The 16,219-nt window shown below is 43.8% G+C and overlaps 1 protein-coding gene across 3 annotated transcripts; it reads left to right on the forward strand.

Moving 5' to 3' along the window:
* Positions 1-6,133: 6,133 nt before the first annotated feature.
* SLC25A51 (solute carrier family 25 member 51) lies at positions 6,134-12,438 on the forward strand. Of its 3 annotated transcripts, XM_035097365.3 has the most exons (3): positions 6,144-6,343; positions 8,343-8,412; positions 9,529-12,438. In XM_035097365.3, exons 2-3 carry the CDS (start codon positions 8,364-8,366, stop codon positions 10,440-10,442), a joined length of 963 nt encoding a protein of 320 aa, XP_034953256.1. In that variant the 5' UTR covers positions 6,144-6,343; positions 8,343-8,363; the 3' UTR covers positions 10,443-12,438. The 3 variants fall into 3 exon arrangements, with proteins under 3 accessions (XP_034953258.1, XP_034953256.1, XP_034953257.1); XM_035097367.3 differs by lacking the exon at positions 8,343-8,412 and having other exon boundaries at positions 6,134-6,343; XM_035097366.3 differs by lacking the exons at positions 6,144-6,343; positions 8,343-8,412 and adding an exon at positions 6,347-6,483.
* Positions 12,439-16,219: the final 3,781 nt, after the last annotated feature.

Consider the following 16,219-nt stretch of genomic DNA (forward strand, 5'->3'; position numbering starts at 1 on the left):
AAAACTTCCATAAAGAATGGGGGGAAAATATTATTTACTTGAGAGACCACTGTAAGCAGATGAAAACATTAGCAGGATTGCAATGGCACTTGTAATGTAGAAGATATTATGGATAAAAAGGAGAAACATAAAATTTGGATGATGAAAGAATATGCAGTTGAAAAGGTTTATAATAGGACACAATGGAGGGGAATGTGGGAAGTCTGGAGATTCAGAGAAATCTCAAAATATGGATATGTATTTTGTATTGTTGTAGCTCTGTACTTGTAAAATCAGATACAAATGATTTAAATAAAGAATAAAAATAAAGTTTACCATGATGATGCAATTCTAAAGCAGTAGTTTTCGAACTGTGTTCCGCATGATTATAGGAGTCCACAGAAGTTTACCAGTGGTTACTTAAGTATAGTAGCAGCGGTGTATAACTGAGCTGAAATAAAGCTTTTCAAAATGTCCAATCTTCTCATGCAATGCAGAGCTGCAAGAAAATGTGGGCATGCATTCATTGCAAGGATATTCCTCTGTCAATGGAAATGGCAACAAGTACAAAGAGCACAGCCTTTTCAGTTTTGGCACCAGTATGTTGGAGTGCCCTCCCTCTCATAGTACGTACTGTATGTCCACCTGGCTTCATTTCTTACTTTCCTTTAGGTGAGCAGTAAATATGGTTTTGTTTCAAGAGGCATTTGGCCCTACTGCTTTGCAAATGGAATTGAGTGGCTTGAACTTGCAACAGTAGCATTCTACAGTGTCATATTTTTTTTGTAGATCCCACTTTCGCCTGATAAAACTAAATTACAGTAACTGTCTTTGGGGCAGGACTTTGTACTTGCAGTTTGTACTTACTGCCTTTTGCGCATGGAAGTACATTCTAGTTTTTCCAGTTTTACAAGTTAAAGCGTGGGGGTGGGGAATAACCGTTGTGGTCACTGCACCATCAACAAATAGCAGCAGAGTAAAAAACAACAACCCCAAACTGGTTAACCTTCCTTTTTATGTTTGTTACAATCATTTCCAGTGTGTTCGTAGCCGTTGCTTTGAACAACTTTCAGTTTGTTAGCTGATCTGCATATAATTATGGCAAGGCATGGTATAAATAACATAAATATAATCAGTGCTATTTTCTTTTTAAAATGTTTAGAGGTACTCTCATTTTGATTCAAGAAAATCACCATTTTACAACAACAATCTTTATTACGGTCCATAGACCCATCAATTCGTTACCAAGCGATACACAGCTGGGACACCCCGCCCTCAAACCACTCAGACATCTTACTCAAATTCAGAATAGGAAACATTAGTTCTTGTGACCACCGATAAAAACTTTGCCACTGCTAGTGTTCTGGCATTTGACCTGTCTTCCAATAGGAACCTGATATAGAAATCCTCTGATTTTCCTGGGAGCAAGGCTAGCGGGGTGAAATCACTTCAGCCCTAGCTTGCTCAAACTTCCCACAGTGCAGCACAATGTGTTTTATAGAATCTACATCATGGGTGCACGAGCACAGTCTTTCCTGGTAGGGTACTCCTCTCATCCTGCCCTCCAGCACTGCAGAGGGGAAAACATTCAGTCTTGCTTTTGTGAACAGCCTTCGGTAGTTTGGCACTGTCAAGTTTTGAATATAGGCTGCTGGCTTAAAGACATGCCCATATTGTACTCCTACTGCCAATGGACTGCAGATCGCAAGTGATTGATGTCGTAGATCACTGTGTGAATTATCCCAAGAAAATCACCATTTTATAGTTCGACTTGGGGGAAATAAATACGGTAAATGGTCAAAAGTACAAAGATTCAGAAAATGTTTAGGGGTATGCGTACCCATGCGTACCCCCAGAAAAAAAGCACTGAATATAATAAATAAATACATATTAATACCTTGGAAAAGAATATTTTAGACGTCACAGACAAAAAACAAAGAAACAGGCAGAACAAGGTCATTTGAGTAGTCTGTGAGGCTTTGGGAATTATTCTTTGCATTACAATTTTTCGTCTTCAGTTTGACTGCTCCAGAAATGCTTTATAACAAAAAAAGACTGTTTATCGGAGAATATCTGGTGCTTAAACTTATTTGCTGCTAGTTTCAGTCTTTCTGCAGACAGTGGACTAATTTAGATTTGGAACTGTGCCTTGTTTAAACAGTCTCTGGTTGTAAAGACAAGCAGGAAAGAGAAACAACAATGGAGATTCTGCTCTTGGAAATACCATCCAAAAAAAAGTAGCTATCCTCCTTCTTCTTAGTATTAGTCAGAACTTGCAGAATTGGATCCTGTGCCCCTTGATCTAAAGAAGAGAATGAAAGAAAAACATAATAATGCTTGCATTAGCAATGCTGGAGATTAATTTTAGATAACACACAAGGTTCAGTAGAAGCTAAAGTTCATGCTTATCCTCTAGAACATCAAGTAATAAAATATTTCACTTCTTAACTCTTCACTCTCCTCAGTAGGGAGTAAACTGAGTTGGCAACACAGACTTTACAGAAGTGGAAACAAAATAAAAAAATTCCTTCCAGTAGCACCTTAGAGACCAACTAAAGCTCATACCAATGGCAAACTTAGTTGGTCTCTAAGGTGCTACTGGAAGGAATTTTTTTATTTTGTTTCGACTACGTCAGACCAACACAGCTACCTACCTGTAACTAGAACCATGGAAGGTTTACAGAAGTGAAATACTGTACCAATGCAGTAATTCAATTGGTTGTTGTTTTTTAAATGGGCCTTTTTTGTCAGAAAAGGTGACAGAGGGATAAATATTTGTGCCCCACCCAATTTTTGTTTGATGCATTTCACATTATCATCGCTATCTGTGTAAACGGGCTGCCCACTGCTATGGGGGGAATCTCTGTAAACAATAATATCTCATTTTGTGTGTGTGTGTGTGTGTGTGTGAGAGAGAGAGAGAGAGAGAGAGAGAGAGAGAGAGAGAAACAGAGACAAAGACAGACACACACACAGAGAGAGAGAGAGACAGACAGAAACCTCACAAAGTTGCTGCAGCTGCATAATGCTGCAGAACAATTGCTGACAGCAGTGAGACCTTGTCAGCATATACCGGTAACAGCTGCACTCACTCTGCACCGGTTGTTAGTTTGCTACTGGGGCAAGTTCAAGGTGTTACTACCGTGTTTCCCCCTTTTTAATACGTAGTCATAAAGTAAGCCAGGGCAGCAATTTTAAGCATTTGCGAAAGATAAGACATACCCCGAAAATAAGACATAGTGTATCTCCATGCCTGCAGCAGCGCGGGCGGAGAGCTGAGCCAGCGGTCGGGTCTCTGCTTGGACCGGCCGAGGAGGCCTACCAGCCCGCAGCCCGCATCTCGGAGCGCGCGGCATCGCCAGTAACAAGACTCGGCCGGCCAGGCAGCGCGCGCACCCTTCCCCCCACAGAGTGCACGAGCCACCAATAGCCGCGTCGCTTTCAGCATCCTCCACCCGCACCTCCAAGGCGCATGGGATCGTTCGCACTCCCGCGGGAAGAGCTGGAGGGGGCGGGGTGTTGGTGTGTAAAGAGCCTTAGCTTCACCATGCACAGCGTTCTGTGCATTGTAGTTTCTAGCCCAGCAGCTCGGAGCACCCAGGAGCACCGGAGCCAGCGGCCCTGCCTCTGCCTGGCCGAGGAGGCCTGCTGTTCCGCCGCCCAGAACCGGCTGCTGGAGCGCACGGAGCGCCCAGCAGCCCCGGAGTCAGCGGCCTCACCTGCACCCGGCTGCCGCCCGGAACCGGCTGCTGGAGCGCGCGGAGCGCCCAGCAGCCCCGGAGCCGAGCGCCAGAGCCAGCGGCCTCGCCTCCACCCGGCCGCCGCCGTCCCGCCGCCTGGAAACAGCTGCTGGAGCGTGCGGAGCGCCCAGCTGCTCAAAGCGCCCAGCAGCGCTCAGACAGCCCAGCAGCATGGCACGCAGTGCCCCGAGCCAGCAGCCTGGCCCGGCCGAGAAGACCTTAAGGTGCTGTAAAAACCGTAATACCGTAAAAAAAAAAGACATGCCACCAAAAATAAGCCACCCTGTGGTTTTTTGAGAAAAAAAAGCAATAAGACGGTGTCTTAAAATGTGGGAAACATGGTATTAGCATATGAAACCCTTAACAACTTGGGACCAGTTTACCTATGAGATCTCCTTACCTCACAAGTGCCAGCTGAGAATTGGCACCACTACAGGTGACATAAATCCCCATTCCACATTTGTAAGAACTTGATCGTTCAGTGTTGCAACACCTGCACTCTGCCCGTTGAGATTAAGCAGGCATGCTTGCTGCACTCTTTTCAGCACCTGCCCCAAACATTCCTGTTTCAGACAAGCCTATGCAGCCAGATGCTTAGTAAAGTCAAAGTAACTTTTAATCTGTTACAGTATTTTAACTTCTGTATGTTTTAAAAGGGGCATGTGGGGTGTTATGGAAGGGGTAGTGGGGGACACATAATGCTCCTCCTGGGATAGTTGGTCCACCTTTGGCCCTCATCCTGCACTCAGATCTCACCCGTGGCTCCTAGAAGCTGCCAGCATGTGATAGCAGCTACCGTTTTTCTCTGAAAAAAAAAGACACCGTCTCATATTTATTTTTCCTTAAAAAAACCCACACACTATGGCTTATTTTCAAGGGATGTCTTACTTTTTCCCTCCTCCTCCTCCTGCCGCGGCCGGCATTGCTGCTGCGCCTATCACTATGTCTTATTTTCGGGGTATGGCTTATATTCCTTGAATGCTTAAAAATCCTGCTATGGCTTATTTTATGACTACGTCTTAAAATAGGGGGAACCGGGTACACCCCAGCAAACGGCATGGACTCTCAGGCTCTGGCAGATTGAGCGGATGAAACTCATAGTGTGTCCAATGGTCAAGAAGGTTTATGCACCTGCTGTAGAGGGAAGCGAGGGGCAGATGGGGTTGTCAACCTGGGAAGGTAGCTCACTTAGGAGATGGAAAACCCTGATCCTAAATCTCTCCTGCCTTGTGGGATATTTTGGGGAGAAGAAAAGGCTCAGGAGTAAACCCTGTACAAATCCGGAGTGGAGTCCCTAAGACGATCGGATGGCACCTTGTACAACTCCTTGCAGTAACTGGTGCCAAACATTTTGCTCTGCTTTCCTTTGGACCACAACAGGCCAAGAAGGGGGGGGGTCATGTCGTCTGAGCAGCCCAAGTCCTCCATACACACTACCCAGGGACACAGGTGGCACTATGGTCTAAACCACTGACCCTCTTGGACTTGCTGATCAGAAGATCAGCAGTTCGAATCCCTGCAACGGAATGAGCTCCCGTTGCTCTGTCCCAGCTCCTGCCAACCTAAAAGTTTGAAAGCACGCCAATGCAAGTAGATAAATAGGTACCGCTGTGGCGGAAAGGTAAACGGCGTTTCCATACGTTCTGGTTTCTGTCACAGTGTCCCGTTGAACCAGAAGTGGTCTAGTCATGCTGGCCGCATGACCTGGAAAGCTGTCTGTGGATAAATGCCGGCTCCCTCGGCCTGAAAGCAAGATGAGCACCGCAACCCCATAGTCGCCTTTGACTGGACTTAACCGTCCAGAGGTCCTTTACCTTTACACACTGCCCAGGCTTGCACCTCGGAAGGACACTTAGGTGCTGCTATCACAGCAGTTTGACTCCATTGTCTCTCGAGGACAGATGCCAACATGTTTTAAAAGAAGAGTTCTGGGGAAAGAGAAGCGGGAAGAGAGAAAGGTGGTTTAGGACAGGCAGTAGAAATTCATTCTTTTGCATAGTATATGAACAAAACGTTTGCATCAGCGTCACATTAACAGGTACTTTATTTTCCATATTGCCTGCAGCAGTGATTTTTTTGAGTGATTCTGTGACTTGAAAGCTTCGAAGAGGAATTTTTTAACAGAAACGTATATTTAAAAAGCTGGGTTCTGAATTTTCCTTTTCCTTTTTTTGTGTAAACCGCTTTCGGGCTGCTTGGTGTTAAGAAAACCGCAACCAAGCGGCTTACAGATCTCACGAAGTAAATAAACACATAAAGTTGCCCTGTTTGAACAACCGGAAGGGGGCGCTCGTTTGAATCCATCTCCGCTCAAAGAGAGCCGCCCATCGAAAAAGCGCATGCGCTCTCCGAGGGGGAGTGACAGAGGAGGTGCCTGTCACGTGAACGCCGTCCTCCTCCTCCTCCTGACGTCACGCGTCTTTTGCGTCAGGGCGTGGCGAGGGTCCTGCTCCCCGGCCGGTTCCCGCGGGGCTGCCGCTGTCAGAGCAGTTGCCGAGAGCTAGAGCGTTCCGCGCGGCGCTCCTTTGCGCGCGGGGCCGGGCCGGGCTATTGGGGCGTGCGCGCGCGTGCACGGGAGCCCGCGCGTTTAGGGGCATCCTTTCGCTGCCATGTAGCCCCTGCGGGTGAGTGAGTGTGGAGTCAGCTGGAATCGGGGGTAGGAGTGGCTAGTGGTTGGAGGAGGAGGGCGAGATTGAGAGGCGAGCGGGACCCGGGCCGGGCCTTCCTCCTCCTGCAGGTGGCTGCCTGCTGACCTCGGGCAAGGGTAAGGCCAAGGCCCTTCCGGACCGCTGCAAGGCGGGGTTCTCTTGCTTTCCTGCCGCCTTCCTTTCGCGGTCTTGCTTTCCTCCTTGGCCTCGTCTCCTTGTTGCTGGAGGTGCTTTTCTTTGCCATTATTGGGGAGGAGAGGTCGGGCTCCTGTTTTGCTTGGAAAGGCAGGGACAGGGCTGGTGAAATAATAATAATAATAATAATAATAATAATAATAAATAATAATAATAATAATAATATTTTGCTTTGAAAGGCGCAGGGGCAGGGCTGGTGAAATAATAATGTTTCGTTTTGGAAGGCATGGGCAGAGCTGGCATAATAATAATAATAATAATAATAATAATAATAATAATAAATGTTTTGCTTTGAAAGGTGCAGGGGCAGGGCTGGCGAAATACTACTATTACTAATAATAATTATAGGAGGCAGCACTGCCTCAAAAGTGTGGGAACACCCCCCAAACCACTCCCCCCCAATATTTTTGTGTACAAAGGAGACTAGTTCCATAAGGGATATTTCCTGTGTTTGTTATGATAGGTATGTCTTAGCAATACATATAATACATTGGGGGGGGGGACCTCAAAGAGAAATATTTTTATTCCCAAATGAATTTGTAAAGGATTTCCTTCCTGCCATCTTGCAGGGCTAAGGCTGCTTGGTAGGCATAAAGAAGCTGGCAAAAGAACTTTGGTTGAGGGTGTGGTGGGTGGGGAGGAGAAACAAAATATATATGCACGGGAATGGGGGGTTTTCAATACAATGACTAACCAGTACTCACATTCGCTTTTCAGCAGGTGAGTCATAAGGACCAGACATGCAAAATCTTATATACGTCTGCAAAAAACAACAACCAAACACCAGCACAGAAGGCATTGGCTTTCCACACCAGCGCTAAAAAGGATCACAAATGCAAATCTTTCCACAAAAGTAGTTGGTCAGATTTTTCTGCCTTCCGCAGAGCAGCTCAGTTCTTCACAAACCAGCCAGACTGTGTGCACAGTTCAAAGCACATTTCCCCTCCCCCAAAAATAATTCTGGGCACTGTAGTTTGTAGAGGGTTGCTGAGAATTGTAACTCTGTCAAGAGTAAACTACAGGTCCCAGACTTCTTTGAATATGCTTTAAAGGTCTAGTGCAAGTATCCCCAAACTTTGGCCCTCCAGATGTTTTGGACTACAATTCCCATCTTCCCCGACCACTGGTCCTGTTAGCTAGGGATCATGGGAGTTGTAGGCCAAAACATCTGGAGGGCCGCAGTTTGGGGATGCCTGGTCTAGTGTATATGAAGCCTCATCACCAAAGGATGAAAAGAGGGGTTTGGAGCAAAACCGCTGGGTTCCCTCCCCACTTCAGAAGAGGGGAAAGAGAACAGCTGTAGGGCCACTTGTCAGGAGGAGGGCAGAGGCTGGGGCAGCGGTTGGCAAGGAAAGATTCCTGCATTGCAAGGGGTTGGACTACATGACCGCCATGGTCCCTACAAGCCTGTGATTCTGCAATGCAGATTTGTTATTGACTGTTACAGTTTAAACATTGAAAAAGAATGAGTAATGGATTTGGAGGAGCTGCTTAAAAGGAAAATGCTGTTGGTTTAAATAAAAATGGCGAAACATTGGAGCTTTTCCTGGCCTAGGCCCCAACTCTTTTAACCAGATGCAAATGCTTGATTGCCATGACAGCTATGTGGGTAGACTCTTGCAGATGAGAAAAATTCCTCAGATAGTAAACGAACTTTGCGCTGGTTGCTGGAAATATATTAATGTAGCCGCCAGCTGAACCACCTTGGGGATACAGTTCTGTAAGTGGGCTGTCGGGTGGGGGGAGGCCCTCTCTCTGGTTTCTAACCACTTCATCTCAGTTGACAGAAGGGCCTCTTCAGATGATTATAATGCAAGGACAGATTGATGTGGAAGCAGAGATTCTTCCAGGTACCCAAGCCTCAAGTTATGTTGTATTGGATAATCTTGCTACTAGCCTGTGCAGTAGAGTAGAGCAGCTTGGACCAGCCATCTCTCCCTTTCCCAATTGCCACTCTAGATATTGCCCAAAAAGTACACAAACATTCCCAGTGCTTCTCTTTTTAACATGGCCAAGTTTAAGTCCCTTCCTTCTTTGTGAAAGTGATTATTTGGAGAAAGTTGTTTACCTAGAGCTCTGCAAGAAGAAAGTAAGAAAATGAAACTGTTTGGGAACTATGGTGAAACTTGGAAGCAATTTATCTGTTTGCTGAGCTGAGTGAAGTGCGAGTAGATAAAAGAAGATAGCAAGCAGTAAGAAAGGGAACTAGGCTTCCAGGGTTCTGTTTTTCTTTTTGAAGAGAATGGTTTGCATTATACATGTTTTCTGTCCATGGCAGACTTAACTTTTCTTTCCAGTTACCTTCTGTAATTAAATGCACTATGAATTTTATGATAATGGTCCCTGCCAGAGAAACCTTAAATTAACTTTGCATGGACCTAAGGCCGTGTGTGAAATGCAGGCATTAAATTCCATCCTGAAAAATCCAGACATGGGGTGTCAGTTGAGATGGGATGAGGTGAAGATTGCATAAGCTGATCAGACTACTAAAAATTACTTTAAACTTTTCTTTGCTGACTTCAATATAAATATGTTCAGGGTGGTTCATACTATCACGGGAAAAATAGTTGGCCCAGACATGTCCATATACCGTGTGTGTGTGTGTGTGTGTGTGTGTGTGTGCGTTTTCAAATTTTAACAAATCCATCCAAATTATTTAATACATTTTCCCAAAAAGTAATTAGGTTTCCCACTCCCGTTGCAAGCATATGTCCATTAAATTCCTGGTGTTACTGCTTCATTCTTCTTCTTTAATCACCTTCTCAACCTTCTACTAGTCTTAATCCATTTTCATAGCCAGCTGATTTTGGCTCAGACATGTCCTCAATGCTTTTAATGACAGATGTTCCCCTTTTACTCATGGTGTGTAGGGTAGTTGGGGGTCTTTCGGGGGGGGGAAATGCGTAGCAAAGTACATAAAACTAAGCTGAGTTATGTACAGCTTTGCTCACTCTTCCTTTTTGTAGGAGAAGAGAACTGTGAAGACAGAACAAGCAGCATGATGGATTCAAAAGACCTTGTCCTGAACAAATCAAAGGCAGACCAAGTCAGTCACCGCATTGTAAAAGTTAGCTCAGGCAAACATTACTTCTGTGGTTATTGTGCAGCCATCACAAATGTCGCAGTCACCTTCCCTGTCCAGAAAGTCCTCTTTCGACAGCAGTTGTATGGTGTACGAACCAGAGATGCAGTACGTCAGCTGCAGAAAGATGGGCTCAGGAATCTGTACCGTGGCATCCTTCCACCGCTGATGCAGAAGAGCACAACCCTGGCAATAATGTTCGGCCTGTATGAGGACTTGTCTTCCGTACTCCTGAAGCACATGAGTGCGCCTGAAATTTTGACCCGGAGCTTGGCAGCCGTGCTCGCTGGGACCACGGAAGCGGTCCTGACTCCCTTCGAGCGCGTTCAGACACTTCTGCAGGACTACAAACATCACGACAAATTTACAAACACTTACCAGGCGTTCAGAGTTCTCCGAGACCATGGGGCCAGGGAATATTACCGGGGGTTAGTGCCTATCCTGCTCCGGAACGGCCCTAGCAATGCTCTCTTCTTCGGTCTCAGAGGACCTATCAAGCAGTGTTTGCCTGAAGCCACAACTTACAGTACTCACTTGATCAATGATTTTATTTGTGGAGGTCTGTTGGGTGCTATGCTGGGGTTCCTCTTTTTCCCACTGAATGTAGTAAAAGCTCGCATGCAGTCACAAATTGGTGGGGAATTCCAGTCTTTTTCCAAGGTTTTCATGAAGATTTGGCTGGAGCGTGACAGGAAACTGACGCACCTCTTCCGAGGCGCCCATCTGAATTATCACCGGTCTCTGATTTCTTGGGGAATAATCAATGCGACATATGAATTCTTGCTCAGATTATTGTGAAAAGTGCTTGCGAAGTTCATTTTCTCAGTTGGGCGCCAGACAAACACAGAACTGTCAATTTCCAGGGAGAAATCAAACACACTAATGATAACACTGAGCTCCAACATAATAGTTTAATCAGTAGGTGAAGATACCAGTTTTGAGCAGTGCCTACTTAGCTCAAAATATAATTGTATTCAGTCCTATGAATGGCCTTTCAATCTGTGGGTGCGAGTGAACTGTACAGCTAGAACAATTGTTTGAAAAGTTTCCTCGGATATGCCTGAAGATGGATTTACCCACGGCATTTGCTCCAGATCACCGTCAACTATTCTCAACACTCCTGGTGATCCAAAGAATGCACTTTGAAGAAATGTGTAATTGGGCGGAAGACTGATATTTAATTTGTCGCTTGGCCCTTTTGGAACAAACAGTGGCATGCTGTAATAAACTCCCAAGATGCTTCAAGTTTCCCCTCCCCCCACTTTTATTTTTTTTAACTCCTTGAGCAGAGACTGCCAAATTTTGAAGAGAAATCCTTTCTCCCAAACCTTAAGGTTCTGTAAAAGTTGTCAAATAGCTTTTGCTAGACTGTTGATACAAATGACACCTTGTCGAGATTTTGTATTAAATTTCAGAAACTGAATTCACTGTAAGCTCAGTGGTGGGAGTATCTGTTTAAAAATAAATAGGTGTGTGTTGGTGGAAAGGTGAGGAAAGTTTTTAAGTGCCCTTCATGTTACACTGCCACCTGACTTGTCAATGTGGTCTTTTGTGTGGCTGTTTATACTATTACGGTAAGTTTTGTTGCAAGTGAATATACTTCTCCAAAGGGTTGCTTTAGGAAGGATGGTGCGAATGACAATTGGTGCAATCCAACCAAAATTATGCATTTCCCCCATTGAATCCCCCCCTCCCCGGTGATATTTAATTATGCATTTCCCCCATTGAATCCCCCCCTCCCCGGTGATATTTAAACTGCTTTAGCTTTTTCTGTAGGTTGTGGTCTATTTGTTGATACTTTCTGCAATTCTGGCATAGCTAATCGGTTTTCGGATCTGAAATGTTACCTGCTGTCACCTAAACTTTGAATGCTCTAGTTAAGCAAGGCTCTATGTCCTTGAATGAAAATGACTCACCCAGGTATTGCAATTTTCAGGCTATTTCACTGTGGTTGAAAAAGGAACTTAAATAGCTCCTTTCACATGCTGCTCAGGCTTGTTTTATGTTGAGAATGTGCCTCATGTATGGCCCCCTCTCCTGTATCTCGTTCAGTATAGAATCAATACAGGTAGGCCCAGTTCATGAGATCTGTCCACTCATTTTACAACAGAGAAGTTGTTGACTCAGGCCTTGCTTCATATATGTATATATAACACGCATCAAGCGTGAGAACTGGCCCATAGTTCAGTACGAAGGACCATGCATGTATGTATGTAAAAAGGACATAAGCTTCTGCAAGCTGATTTTCTGTGTTTATTCAATCATGCTAATAAACATTTCTCCGCACATTGGAATTCAAGTAAAAAGCAAAAGATGAACAGAAGCAACCTAAGAGGTTTCAAGTCAGAGAGGAAAGCATGTCTGAATACCAAAATAATGCTCTTAACAGGTTAGGGGAGGGTGAAATTATTTTGTATAGTTGTTTTTTTGTTTTTTTTAAAATGCAAATAGGAGTTAATATTTTCCTTATTTGTGGTATACAGGAAAGCTTTCGCTAGCTGAATTGATAATCTTCCGAGTGTTTATCCTCAGAGTGAGGTTTTTTAAAAAATGGAACTAATATCTCACTATTGAGATGGTGTTTTTTATATATACTTTATGTTGCCTGTTGTCAACCTGAAAATTGCCCTTCAGCAGCAATTTGTGAACCCACTTATCCTATTTCTCGATTCTTGTACTGTACCAGTGTATGCTGTTTAGCCTCACGGATTGCCAAGCACAAAATGAAAGAATGTTTGATATTTTGAATGTTGTGATTATATGCATTTAAATAAAATGTCTGTTTGAATGTTTAGCTGGTAAAATCTGATTTTACCAGTGTTTTTTTTTTTATTTTTTTGATGTCTTTCCCTTGATGGAATAAACAAACGTAAATTTATTTGCTGCAATGAAGTAGACTAGCATTTTTCAAACAAATCTTACAAGTTTAGTCCATGTGAGATTAGAAGTATCTTGAACACTTGAAAAAGGAAGGCAATGAAGAATATTACACTTCTTCTCAGACTTCCCTTCTCCCCAATTTATATTGCATTGTTAGAAAACAACTTACTCTTTTGCATATAGATAGCTCTCTGTACACCATTTAAAAAGTATTTCCAGAGCTCTATACAGTAGGCTGTCCCTGGCTGCTCATACTTTGCCAGAAACAAGCATGCTGCCCCGTCCTGTGCGTTTGTTAGTAAATACAGTAAACTGGGGGAGGAGTAGAAATTGGGTGAAAATTGCATAATGTTCACGAGTGAGTTTTGGGGTGCGGAATCCTGTATAACAACATGGCGGAGTAGAGACTATACTGCCATATTTAGGATTACAGTCACAGGAAACATTCTCAGTAATAATAGCCATAGCCATCTGCTGGGCAATAACACAAGTGTTAGGTGCCACTATGGCAATTGTCTGCCTCTTGCCCAGTTCATGGGGTTCAAAGGTGGGCACTGCACAAGCATCTCACTACAGCCTCGCTGAAGTTAGAACAAAGGCCTCGCTCAACAAGGCCTTGGCTACATTCAGCAGGAAGGTTGGTAGTACAATAGCTTTGTAAACAAGCATTTTGGTTTCCCTGCGAATGTCCTGGTCCTCAAACACTCTGCACTCCAATCGGGAGAAAGCTGCACTCGCAGAGCTCAGGCGATGCTGGATTTCATCTTCAAAAGCAACTACAGTACTCTATTCCAAACTTTAAAATGGTAAGCGTAATGCTGGTGTTCAACAAGAGGTTCAAAGACTCTCTCAAGGCAAATGTACAGTATTTGCTTTTCCTTTTACAAATGTATTCACAAAATTCTTCCTCAAAATGTGCAAAAGTATTTCAGTATTGATTGTTCAAGTGTTCACAGAGACTGCATATAACATCCAATAATAGTGATATTTGATAGTTGACATGCAAGAAATAATAGCTGAGGTTATGGCCCTTGGTCTGCTGTGATAATGCTACAGTGGCTTTCATGCTTTTTAAACAACATTTATATCCCACCCATCTGGCTGGGTTTCTGCAGCCACTCTGGGCGGCTAACAGGAAACAAATGGACTCTCACAGGAGATAAACCATTTAAATGTATGGAGCGTAGTTTTCCTCAGTGTTAACTCTTTCCTTCACATCAACAAACTGAGTTATGGGAAAATCAATGTTAAATTCATGAAGTATATATGTGATGTTCTGGTGTTTGTATGTAAATTTTATGCACAAGTATTTAATGAACGTAACATCTCACAAACTAAGGTGTCATGTAGGACCGGGGAGAGTATGACTCTCTTGAGAGATGGTGGTGAGTGATGTTGGGCAGAGACTCAAATGAATTTTGGTCTTCAGCAAATATTTCCGAGTAACATTTTCTACGTTGCTTCCTTTGCAAAGTAACTTGGGTGGGTTTGCCACAGGGGGTCTGTGCAATAGTATGCAGGATTCTGTGGTATGTTCTATGGCGCATACCCATTTCACAGAGTTTTATTCTGTCACAATTTTGAGTGGAGGGTGCCCTCTGGGAAATCCAACTTTCCCACGCTGCTGCTCTTTTTCTGTAATGTACAATTGTGGTCGTCAAGTTGTCTTTCAGAAAAGCTTGTCCATGCTTACTGATAGTTTCACCAAGGTTAAAGGGGGGGGGAACCCTTGCTTTTAAAATATGAATGGTGAAGTTGGTGCAATCGGCAAACTTTGAATATTTGCATTTTTCATTTCTGGTCATTTTGAGCCCATTCAATATCAGTGCAACAAGTTAGTTAGGGCCCATCTCATTGAGCATGACTAGACAGCATCTTAAAAAGCAGAGACATCACCTTGCCTACAAAGGTCTGTATAGTTAAAGCTATGGTTTTCCCAGTAGCGATGTATGGAAGTGAGAGCTGGGCCATAAAGAAGGCTGATCGCCGAAGAATTGATGCTTTTGAATTATGGTGCTGGAGGAGATTCTTGAGAGTCCCATGGACTGCAAGAAGATCGAACCTATCCATTCTTAAGGAAATCAGCCCTGAGTGCTCACTGGAAGGACAGATCGTGAAGCTGAGGCTCCAATACTTTGGCCACCTCATGAGAAGAGAAGAATCCTTGGAAAAGACCCTGATGTTGGGAAAGACGGAGGGTACTAGGAGAAGGGGACGACAGAGGACGAGATGGTTGGACAGTGTTCTCGAAGCTATGAACATGAGTTTGACCAAACTGCGGGAGGCAGTGCAAGACAGGAGTGCCTGGCGTGCTATGGTCCATGGGGTCACGAAGAGTCGGACACGACTAAACAACAACAACAACTTGCTTGCAAATTGGAGTTGCAATGTGCTTTCTTAGTAAGATTGGACTAAATTCCCACTGGAATCCCTTCCCGCTCCACAAGGAATAATCATATACTTATAGCATGGGAAAAGTGTTTCTATTAGAAAATGTGATTATATCTATATATCACCACATGTGAAGACCACTAAATTTAGTATGTGTGCCAACCTTTGCTTCAAGGGGCCTGCTCTTTTGCCCAAGGTAATAGTAACAACAACTGTGCCATCATTACTGGTACTGTGCAGTTTCAGAAGGAGCAATGTACATTACAATGAGATGAGATGAGATAATTAGATAAGATAACTTTGTCATCAACCACAGCAAAGCAATGTATTTTTAAAGAAAAGACCACGTTATGAGGTAGATTTTTCCTCCTGATTTTTGTTACATGCCGATGCATATAAATAGGGTGCATTCCATTTAAGATGAGTACTGAAATGCAATAAATTCCAAGGGTCTCTTGCTAGGAAAGACAAGCCACTTGCTTATCTTCTCCATTTCTACTGAAGGCATTTAAAGCTTCTCAAGTGCAAGCATCTCCAGAGGAGCCAAGCTCCACAATCTCATGAGAAACAGATTCAGAGAACCAGAAATTCCCCATGCAGGCAACACATTAGCCATTAGGCTCTGAGGGCTCAGTCAAAAGGTTTCGTCAAAACTGTATTAGCAAACGTATTTTTATTAGCCAAATTTTATACAACTTTAACACTTCAATATAGCCTCCTGACGAAGTTACATATTTCTCCCCCCCCCTATGATGTATTTATTTTACAAATTTATACCCTGTCATTCTTGTCGAAACAACTGACAGTGACTAATTGCAGCCGAAATCATTGCCTCAATTTCAAAAACTCCTTTCTTTGTAAAAACTACTTTTGGGTCTTCCAACCATGGGGTCACTTTTCAGGGTTTCATCATTAGATAAGAGCACATGCCACACAGACTCTAATTTTTCAAACAGATAGTAATCAGATGATTTTAATGGTTGTGATGGTCGTTTGAGCTGCCAGAGCACTTCTGTGCACTAATGTGGAACATACCCGTTTCTTTATAATCTCATGTAATTTAAAATCTGTTGCAATGGTCTCATTGTAGCTCTCCTGCCAACCCCCAAATCAGTAAGAAATACACCCTATCATCCCTCAAGATCACCTTTCTATTTCAGGATGCCGAACCTCTCTTGTGGGAGTGAGGCAACACACACACACACCGCATGCCAACTCTCTGCATCCTAGTGATGGACCTAGCATTCATTTTGATGACATTTCTCTAGATCTTTTTGCAGTCTGCTCCAGCAGTTCAGGACAAA

Source organism: Zootoca vivipara, chromosome 15, assembly GCF_965207765.1.
Source record: "Zootoca vivipara chromosome 15, rZooViv2.hap1.1, whole genome shotgun sequence".
In the NCBI taxonomy this organism is placed as follows: domain Eukaryota; kingdom Metazoa; phylum Chordata; class Lepidosauria; order Squamata; family Lacertidae; genus Zootoca; species Zootoca vivipara.

What these genes read in the sequence shown, in the direction of transcription:
- SLC25A51 (XM_035097365.3), top strand. Translation starts at nt 8,364, where the DNA reads ATGATTATAATGCAAGGACAGATTGATGTGGAAGCAGAGATTCTTCCA. An exon ending in GGAAGCAGAGATTCTTCCAG is followed by an intron (nt 8,413 to 9,528) that starts GTACCCAAGCCT and finishes TCCTTTTTGTAG; the next exon opens with GAGAAGAGAACTGTGAAGAC.